At 43.9% G+C, this 10650-nt stretch overlaps 1 protein-coding gene across 2 annotated transcripts; it reads left to right on the top strand.

Annotated features, from left to right (window-relative positions):
* Positions 1-565: 565 nt before the first annotated feature.
* On the top strand, positions 566-5726 carry LOC119363905 (glutamate--glyoxylate aminotransferase 2). Of its 2 annotated transcripts, XM_037629273.1 has the most exons (12): positions 606-972; positions 1062-1179; positions 1488-1569; positions 1688-1775; positions 1878-2036; positions 2454-2627; positions 2861-2992; positions 3688-3753; positions 3969-4033; positions 4139-4230; positions 4379-4535; positions 5368-5726. In XM_037629273.1, the coding sequence occupies exons 1-12, from the start codon at positions 787-789 to the stop codon at positions 5486-5488; spliced, it is 1440 nt and encodes a 479-aa protein (XP_037485170.1). In that variant the 5' UTR covers positions 606-786; the 3' UTR covers positions 5489-5726. The 2 variants fall into 2 exon arrangements, with proteins under 2 accessions (XP_037485171.1, XP_037485170.1); XM_037629274.1 differs by lacking the exons at positions 4379-4535; positions 5368-5726 and adding an exon at positions 4284-4371 and having other exon boundaries at positions 566-972.
* Positions 5727-10650: the final 4924 nt, after the last annotated feature.

Here is a 10650-nt window from a genome sequence, read left to right as displayed (position 1 = left end):
CCATGATCCATCCCTAGTTGGTTCTGAATTTGCAGTGGATGTGGATACAAAGAATGAAAACAAACGGGGGAATTTGTGTCCCTAGTTGGTTCTGAATTTGCAGTGGATGCGGATACAAAGAATGAAAACAAACGGGGGAATTTGTGTTCCTAGTGTTGTTGCAATTTACTAGCACCTAGACAAATGCTCAACACTACCCTGTTTCAGTCTTATTTTTGTGAAGCTGAAACAATTTACTAGCACCATTTTGCATCTTTCCTATCCTATGGAGAACAAAGCAGAGCCAGTTACGTGTGTGAAGATGGATAGATAGATGGATGGATGGAAACAAGGAAGAGAATTGCTGCTGCTGCTGCTGCATTATTGCGCTCCCCTCCAGGTGCCAAGGGGCAGGCAGGCGGGCAGGCAAGAGGAGCTTGTTCCTTGTCCACCGCAGGCGAGGTGATAACCCAACCTGTGGCCATTCCCGCTCTTATCTCCAGCCCGAGTTCCTAGTCCTTTCCCCACTCAATTTCGGGGCGCAAATCTCATTCTCTTTGGTGCGCAGGAAAATTGAGCGGATGCCGTCTCGTCTCCTCCACATTATCCGCGCTTGATTAATCTGCAGTGCGCACGCCCAGCAACGCGACAAGGAATCTCGCTGCCTCTGCCCTGCCATTACACTACAAATTCCCACCTGCTCCCCTGTTTCTTGGTTCCCTTCTTCTCCACATCACCCCCCACACCCACCTTTCCCCTCCGCGGCGGCGCACGAGGGATCTGCCTCCGTCCGGAGAAGACGAGGAGATGATGGGGAGGAAGGCCCTGGACTACGAGGAGCTCAACGAGAACGTCAAGAAGGTGCAGTACGCCGTGCGCGGGGAGCTCTACCTCCGCGCCTCCGAGCTCCAGAAGGAGGGCAAGAGGATCATCTTCACCAACGTCGGCAACCCGCACGCCCTCGGCCAGAAGCCACTCACCTTCCCCCGCCAGGTTCGTATCTTCTTCTTCTCTTCACCAACCTAGGAAACAGGATTGATTGGAGGTTGGTGGGTCTGCTTACTTGTCCTTTCGGTGCGCAGGTGGTGGCGCTCTGCCAGGCTCCATTTCTGCTCGATGATCCCAACGTCGGCCTCATCTTCCCCGCCGATGCCATCGCGAGGGCCAAGCACTACCTCTCCCTCGCACCCGGCGGTTTAGGTAAAACATATTCTCGTCCGCCCAAAATCCATCCCTTCTTTTCTACTACTCCTAATCCAGGATGTTTCTAGGTTTTCTTCAGGCACTCACACTTGTGCCTTTTTTTTACTCCATATATATGCATGCAAGTGGAAGTGGATAACAAATGCAGAGCTGACTATTTTTTAATTTCTTCACATAACAAATAATTATCCACTTTTATCTACTCACTCATGTATTACAGTACTATGTTCCATTGTTTCTGTAGTCTTACGTATATATTTGCGTGTGTGTGTTTGACTGACACAACTTGTAATCTATCTCATCAGGTGCTTACAGTGACTCCCGAGGTATCCCTGGGGTTAGGCAGGAAGTTGCCGAGTTCATTCAGAGGCGTGATGGGTATCCAAGGTCAGACTGAACAAGAGCGCCGATGAAAATATCCTATCTACTTGCACATCTCAGTTTTTCTGGTCAGCCTTCCTCCCTCCTCACACTGGTATTGTATTGTATGATCTACTTATTGCAGTGATCCAGAGCTTATCTACCTCACTGATGGTGCCAGCAAAGGTGTGATGCAAATGCTCAACGCCATTATCAGAAACGAGAGGGACGGGGTATGGTTATCCTTGAAAGCCGTATCTTTCCCCCAGAATCTTACTTAAGATTAAGTGTAAATAAACCCAATGTGGTTGAGATGCATGTATCTTTCTTGGCAGATTTTGGTCCCTGTTCCACAATACCCGCTTTATTCTGCTGCTATTTCCCTCTTTGGTGGTTCTCTTGTCCCGTATTATTTGGAAGAAGAGGCTAACTGGGGACTTGATCTTGTCAGTACCCGGCAATCAGTTGCAGAAGCACGGTCAAAGGGAATCACTGTAAGTGTTTTATAATTTAGGAGTTAGCATGTATATTTCATACTGTCTTCCATACTCATCAGAAATACTAGATGTAACCAATTAGGGGATTACGTATTATTTTTATCCAACTAGAATGCTATGCTTGTCTTCTCTGCAATCAGACCCTTGCCTATCTTCAGTCTCTACACTAAAACCTCTACTAACTCTTGGGAAGAAAGATCAGTAGTCTAATAGTTAGCTTGAAGAAACAAACACTTGTAAAATTGTTTGTTGGATGTTTTGTGTTTGACAGTGTAATTTGTTTCACCTTCTCATAGTTCATGATTTTCTTCTTCTTTCTATATAGTTGTAGTCATGCTGCTTATATAAAATTGTTATCCTTAATGTATACTAGTTGTATTTAGCTCTGATGATTTTTTTTTTCCTCCAATCTAGGTTCGAGCAATGGTGATAATAAACCCAGGAAACCCTACTGGTCAATGCCTAAGTGAAGCAAATATTAGGGAACTTTTGAACTTCTGCTATCAGGAAAACTTGGTTCTGCTTGCAGATGAAGTTTATCAACAGAATGTTTATCAAGATGAGCGTCCGTTTATAAGTGCAAGAAAGGTACCGATGGTTACAGCTTCACTCAAGCTTATAGTTTTCATGTGACAAGTCTATAATCTAGTGAGCACTCTAAGTTGCCCTTAAGTAACACATATTGACAAGTACTTGCTTCCGCACGCCGAGAAACTACTACAAGAGATTAGGCTCGTGCTGTGTTACACTGAAAGATAATCGGATTTTTTTCTCAAATATCAATTGCGCTGACCACAATGTCCTTTCTCAACATGTTCTAGGTTATGTTTGACATGGGTCCTCCAGTAAGCAGGGAAGTTCAGCTGATTTCTTTCCATACTGTGTCCAAAGGATATTGGGGAGAGTGTGGACAGCGTGGTGGGTACTTTGAAATGACAAATATTCCTCCCAAGGTAACATGCCACTACAGAATTTATGATTTATCTTAAAGATTATGAACAAGTTACTTACTACTATGTATGAAGGATGCAGCTATAAAAAAACGAAATACATATATAAATAAGATTTTACATAATTCATGTATTATTGCAAAAAAAAAAAATCAGCATCAGAATTTCCTAGCCTTGCTGTTGTTCTTTCTTAGCAGTACAGTTGTGTATATACTACAATGTGCAATATGATCCACTAAACCCATCCTGTACTAGCTAGGTTGTTGCAATTACATTTGTTGCACCAACATATTCCTTTTTTTAGTGGAGTGCACTTTGTGGATACCCCAAAAACTGTTGGGTAATGAACAATGCATGTTGGAGTTATATGTATGTCACCAGTCCCTCGATGTTCATTTACAGCTGCTAGCTGTGTCCAACCTCAAAGCTTTGAAAGTTGAGATTGAACGTGTAAATAAGACAAGTCACATAAATAAGGATGGCACTTTATTCCATTGTACAAACGTTTACACTAAAGCTTGGATGGTAACACATACTCCCTCCATCCAGAAATACTTGTCCAAGGAATGGATGTATCTAGATGTATTTTAGTTCTAGATACATCCATTTGTATCCATTTCTACGACAAGTATTTCCGGACAGAGGGAGTACTTTCTTAAATACCCATAATCAAATTGCTCTTCTGTTTGTTCTGACAGACTGTCGACGAGATTTATAAGGTTGCATCAATCGCGCTGAGTCCAAATGTTCCTGGGCAGATCTTTGTAAGTGAAACAAAGTTTAATGATTCTGTTGTTGTTTTTGGTTGGGCGGGGTGGGGGTAGGAGGAGGCAATCCATGAACTACTATTGAAATTCTTGAGAACCAGAACCTCGTTTTCCCTGTTGTATTCTGTGTTGTGATCAGCATACTTTTTTTTTGCAGTTATCTTGCTTTATTTTAAGAAGTTATACAATGGTTCTGATTCTTTAATTTGCAGATGGGGCTTATGGTGAACCCTCCTAAACCTGGAGACATCTCGTACCTGAAGTATTCTGCTGAAAGGTTAAAAACACCGCCCTTCGTATTTCTTACTATATGCCTCACTTCCCATATGAAAGAACATTAGCGTGTTTGCTGGTACTAACATGCCTCAAACCGACGTTGCAGTAAGTCTATCCTTGAATCTTTGAGGAGGAGGGCACAAATAATGACAGACGGTTTCAATAGTTGCCGAAATGTTGTCTGCAATTTCACAGAAGGTAACATAAAAGCTCTAAACTGCATATTTTTGTCTGGCTATTATCTGTAGCAGGAGCTATGTATTCTTTCCTGCAAATACGCCGAAATGCATATTTTCAATGACAAAGAAGCTTCTCTCTGATGTTATATGCTATTATGCTTTTGCAGGAGCTATGTATTCTTTCCCGCAAATACGCCTGCCGCAAAGAGCTATGGATGTAGCCAAAAGCGCTGGCAAAGCGCCTGATGTTTACTACTGCCTCAAGCTTCTGGAAGCCACTGGAATTTCCACTGTTCCAGGCTCAGGTTTTGGTCAGAAAGAAGGGTAAGTGCTTTTCTGATATCATCAGTTATTGTTTTAATGTTTTTTTTAGTTACAAGGTGTAACAGATCCTAGCTACTCCCTCCGTTTCTAAATATAAGACCTTAGATTTCAATATGGACCACATACGGATGTATATAGACGCATTTTAGAGTGTAGATTCACTCATTTTGCTCCGTATGTAGTCTGTATTGGAATCTCTAAAAAGGCTTATATGTAGGAATGGAGGGAGTAGAAGTGAAGCATGATAAACTGGGCATATGAGAACAGTGGTCCATCATCAGTGTTGTGATACACATGGAAACTGTCACTGCACTTTGGGCTTATGATAATTATGAACCTAATAAGAATGGGAATGGGCTGGCCTTCTCCAGCCTGGACTTGGTTTCTATTACTACCATGAAGATGTTAGCACCACAAGTCCACAACTTAGCATATTTGCATTTCTGGAACAAAAGCAATCTTGGGTCAATAGTTTGAAACTTTCCTATAAGCACAAGCCTAACAACCCTTGCAAAGGTATATACTATCATAACGGCATACTACAGCCCTGGGCAACCAAATCTGGGTCAACCCACTCATCCTGATGGGCCGATGAGGATCGACTCCGCTAGCCCTGTTTCCACACGAAGCCGACCCAAAAGACCCATTGGACTGGAAATTTTGGGCGGGGTGGGTGACGTCAGCCCATTCCCATCTTGGTTGAACCATTGTAGGAAACCAGTCCTCCTGTTCATCACCATCATCCTGATCATATTTTTTTACTGCAGAACCAATCACCGTTTGTCCTTGCTCAGTAATAAGATTGCACTTTATGATGTTGAACAATTTGCAGGGTGTTCCATCTGAGGACGACGATCCTGCCCGCGGAGGAGGACATGCCGGCGATCATGTCGAGCTTCAAGAAGTTCAACGACTCATTCATGGAGCAATACCAGGACCACTCGAGGCTGTGAAGAGAGAAGAAAACAAAGCATCTACATATAATATAATGCTGCTCTTTTCTACCAGCAATTGAAGTTGATTAATTAGCTGTAAGCTGTAACTATGGTGAAGAAAACTGGTTGCTATGCTTGATATGTATAGGGGGAAATTATATGCGGAAATGTTCGGTCCATTTACTACATATGATGATACTGTAATTGTTGGCTCCAATAATTGATCCATAATAAATAATTAAACACCCTTTGTTAAGAGCTTGATCGCCCTTGTTGTTCGAGCTTTAGCTAAGGCAGTATGCATGCACGCATGCTGACACACAGCACCGGAACGAGATACTATATGCTACTGTACTTATCAATCAATTGGTTTTCTGATACAATACAGCAACACCTACTCCCTGCTTCTGACTTTGCTGGAAAAATATGCACTCCCTGAATTGAATGGCATATACCTGGCTGCTAACGCTCGTCCTATCAATTTACTAGTTTGTTATAAGGGCAGTCCTAAAGAAGACTGGCAAGTAACGACTCCAAAGACAATTAATTAACACAAGTCTTGTGAAGAATTTCAGATAGTTGAAGATAACATGGGCGAAAATAATAGCCATACGCGTTGCAATCATCGTCGTCATCGTATCGTACTGTGGGAAGGAAAACCAAGGCAATTGCTGTGGTGGCAAATTAAACTAAAATTGTAGGAGAGGACTGAGGAGCTCAGTACATGCATGCTCATTCACCAACTTGCAAATGCTTACCGTTACCGACGAGAAATCCTACCGACTTCGTAGTACCGTACCCAGGGTAAGTCAAAGAACAATATTCCTGCTTCTAGATGTTCACAAGTTCCAGTCCCCAGTTTGACAAAAAGAACCAGTCACATATAGCTATTGAGCTCGCTATCAGGGGAAATATTTTATACCGTGAATAAGTGGAGTAAAAAATAAAAATGCAATGATATGTGGCCAGGTTGTGCGTTACAAAATTTGTAAGTAGGATTTGGACTTTTATCATTTTTACTGCAACCATGATTCTTTATATAACTCGCGCAAGAAACCTCATCTAGCTAATATTTTATATTCGGAAACAACACGGGTTGAGAAAAGAAGCGAAACCAACTCCTTAGAGATAAATCTATGCGAGATGCGGAAACGTCTTACCTCGGTGCGAGGAGACGTGTTTCATGTTATATGCAGGGGCGCAAGATCCCTGAAGGCGCATACATGATGGTTGAGATATTACAGGAGACTTGGAGGAGAAGGGATAAGAAGATAGAGTAGATTACAAGAGAGAATATTTGAACTACCCTAGTCTATCTCTATCTCTAGGTGCATCTGGTGCGGTACAAGACATCTCAAGTAACGTGACATAAGATGTGTTTAACACCCTCCCTTAATCACAACTTCATCAAGTTGAGATTATGTTTAAACTCTCCAAAACTTCTTGTAGGTAACGGTTTTGTGAATCCATCCGCAATTTGATCTCTGGAATGCACAAACTGAATCTGAAGTTGCTTCTTGGCAACCCTTTCTCTCACAAAATGAAAGTCTATCTCAATGTGTTTTGTTCTGGCATGAAAGACTGGATTTGCAGATAAGTATGTGGCATCCAAGTTATCACACCATAAAGAGGGAACTTGACTACTTCGGATACCAAGTTCTCTTAACATGGATTGTACCCATATGACCTCAGCTGTGGCATTTGCCAGTGCCTTATACTCTGCCTCTGTACTGGACCTAGAAACTGTGGCTTGTTTTCTTGCACACCAGGATATTAAGTTTGGGCCAAAGAAAATTGCAAAACCACCAGTGGACCTTCTGTCATCCAAGCAACCTGCCCAGTCAGAGTCTGAAAAAGCACTTACAAGTGTAGAGGATGACTTGCTGAAATTCAGACCAATATTGGCAGTATTCTTGACATATCGAACAACACGTTTAGCAGCAGTCAGGTGAACAGAAGTGGGTGCATGAAGAAACTGACAGACTTTGTTGACAGCAAATGAAATATCAGGTCTAGTAAGTGTAAGATATTGAAGTGCACCCACTAGACTTCTATACTTTATGCTATCATCTGGACTCAAAAGATGTCCTTCTGTGAGAGATATCTTTTCTGAACTTGACATAGGAGTGGGTGAGGGCTTACAACTTTGTAGACCTGCCTTCTTTACTAGATCTGCCGCATACTTCTCCTGAGAGAGATGAAGTCCATCCTCATGTTTCTTCACCTCAATCCCTAGGAAATAATGCAAATCTCCAAGATCCTTGAGGGCAAACTCTGTGCTGAGATCTTTCAAGAGCCCTGTGACAGCCTCATCTGATGAGCTTGTGACAATTATATCATCAACATATATGAGCACAAATATGTGTATATTGTGCTTGTTGTAAATGAACAGTGAGGTGTCAGACTTAGAAGGGACAAAACCAAGTTGTTGCATTTTGTGACTGAGACGTGAATACCATGCTCGTGGGGCTTGCTTCAGCCCATAAAGTGATTTGTCAAGTTTGCATATGTAAGAGGGAGCATTTTTGTTCACAAACCCAGGAGGTTGCTTCATGTACACTTCCTCTTCCAGAACACCATGGAGAAACACGCTATGTACATCTAGTTGCCTGAGATTCCAGCCCCTGGAAACAGTAATGGACAAAACAAAGCGAATAGTAGCAGCTTTTACAACAGGACTAAATGTGTCCTCATAGTCTATGCCATACCATTGTTTGAACCCTTTTGCAACTAATCTTGCTTTGTACCGGTCAATGGTTCCATCTGACTTTCTCTTAATTCTAAAGACCCACTTGCAGTCGATGAGATTTTTACCTTGCTGAGGAGGAACCAAATGCCATGTTTTATTCTTCTGTAGTGCCACAAATTCCTCATTCATTGCCTTTTTCCACTTTTCATCGCTCAAGGCTTCCTCAAGATTATGAGGTTCACCAGGTTCACCTGTAGAACATACCATGCCATATTTTGTAACATGCTTGTAGTTTACAGGTTTCGTTACCCCTTTTTGCAGTCGTGTGCGACGTGGAGATGTTGTGGCTGCTGTTTTTGCCGCAGAAGATCCTATGGCAGAAGCTGGAGTAGTTGCAGCGACTGGATCCACCTGCGCCGGATCCTCTGTGGCAGATGAGGACGTGGGCGAAGTTACAGGCGTCACAGCCGGCGCAGAAAATCCCGTCACCAGACTTCGAGGTGGATCCACCTGACCCAGCTGTCGCGACCGACACACCTCATCATTGGCGCAGGACGGCGTGGGCAGCGTATCAGCGCGGGATCCCGCGCCGATCGGACCCGCAGCTGTCGGATGGCGCACGTCCCGCCGCTTGTAGCAGACTGGCTGCGGCGGAAACCGAGCCACCACGGACCCAGTGGCGTCACGCCACCTGGCATCTCCTTATTGGCGCGGAGCAGAGGAGATGTGTCCCCCAGCCACAGTGCGCCGCGGGGCCGTTTCGACGTCGCTTTCAGCGCGTGTCGGCCCGCGCCGGATCGCGCCTGATTCAGCTGGCGCGGAGTCTGAGGCGGATCCGCCTGATCCACCTGCCACATCTGGGTGCGTCGATCCCAAGGGCGATGCTGCGGCTGACGAGACGGATCCCGCGGGGGATTTGCTCCCCTCGCCGTGACACATGAAATATGGCCCTGTAGGGCGTATTTCTTCATCGTTTTGACTGCCGTTTTTTTCCCTGCTTTCTCCTGCATCATCATCATGCTCATACATGGTATTAAGAGGGTCAGTCAATAGTTGATCATTACCATTATCACCCCCGTGATCAAAGCTAGTGAGATGAGAAGGAAGAAGCAGAATTTCTTTTCGGAGGAGTGCACCCGCATTGGGGTGAAGGTGAGCAAAGGGAAACTTGGTCTCGTCAAAAATGACATCACGGGAAACGTATACACGACCAGAGGAGACATCAAGGCATTTTACACCCTTGTGTTGAGCGCTATACCCTAGGAAGACACACTGTTTTGATCGAAACATTAGTTTTCGATTGTTGTAGGGACGAAGATTGGGCCAACACGCACACCCAAAAACACGAAGGGACTTGTAGTCTGGTTTGGTGTGAAGAAGTCGTTCCATGGGAGTTTCGTTGTTTATGACACGACTAGGGAGCATGTTGATAATGTGAACAGCAGTAAGAAACGCTTCATCCCAAAACTTAAGGGGCATAGAAGCACCGGCTAGTAGGGCAAGACCCACCTCAACTATGTGATGGTGCTTGCGCTCGGCAGAGCCGTTTTGTTGGTGTGCGTGAGGGCAGGAAACATGGTGAGATATGCCAAGAGTTTGGAAGAAGGAATTCAACTTTTCGTATTCCCCTCCCCAATCAGATTGTACCGCAAGAATTTTGTGATCAAATTTCCGTTCGACAAGTGCTTGGAAATTTTGAAAGACTTGAAAAACTTCGGATCGTTTCTTGAGAAGATAGATCCAAGAGAACTTGCTATAGTCATCAATAAAACTAACGTAATATGTGTGTCTACCAACTGAGCTAGGGGCAGGACCCCAAACATCTGAGAAAATTAATTGAAGTGGTTGATAGAAACACTGGTAGAGACGGGATAAGGCAATTGATGACTTTTTGCTCTTTGGCATGAATCACAAATAGTTTCAACATGACGCTCACCAACAAACGGGAGCTTATTTTTCCTAAGCAAGCGTTCAACTAAAGAAAATGAAGCATGTCCTAGACGATCGTGCCACCGTGTTGAAGAAATCTTGACAACACCATAGGCTTGTTTATTTTGTCTTCTAAACTCCGGAAGGAACGGGTAGAGCCCTCGAACACATCTACCTCGATAGAGAGTTTTCCTCGTGGCCAGATCCTTGATCAAGAAGAAAAAAGGATGAAATTCAATGAAGACATGATTGTCAAGAGTAATTCTATGAACGGAAAGGAGGTTTTTGTTGGCACTAGGGACATGCAAAAAATTCTAAGATGAATCTTACGATGAGGGGTATGTATAACAGAATGACCAATGTTGCTGATGCTCATACCTGCACCATCGGTAGTGTGGATTTGATCCTTGTCGTGGTACTTCTCACGGAGGGTCACCTTCTCGAGCTCTCCAGTGAGATGGTTGGTGGCACCGCCGTCGAGGTACCAGTTGGTGTCGACGTCGTAGGATCCATCTGCCGCCGCAGTGATCTTGTCATCATCTTGAGAGTCGTCCTCATCTTC

The sequence above is a fragment of the Triticum dicoccoides genome, chromosome 2B (assembly GCF_002162155.2).
Source record: "Triticum dicoccoides isolate Atlit2015 ecotype Zavitan chromosome 2B, WEW_v2.0, whole genome shotgun sequence".
Classification (NCBI taxonomy): Eukaryota; Viridiplantae; Streptophyta; class Magnoliopsida; order Poales; family Poaceae; genus Triticum; species Triticum dicoccoides.
Note: the sequence above shows the minus strand (reverse complement) of the source record. Positions and strands in the feature narration are given on the sequence as shown.

Bases quoted from the DNA above. Each gene is read 5' to 3' on its own strand.
- LOC119363905 (XM_037629273.1), top strand. From the start codon at position 787: ATGATGGGGAGGAAGGCCCTGGACTACGAGGAGCTCAACGAGAACGTC. The intron at 1,776-1,877 runs GTATGGTTATCC...CTTTCTTGGCAG, and splicing joins TCAGAAACGAGAGGGACGGG to ATTTTGGTCCCTGTTCCACA. The intron at 2,037-2,453 runs GTAAGTGTTTTA...CCTCCAATCTAG, and splicing joins CACGGTCAAAGGGAATCACT to GTTCGAGCAATGGTGATAAT.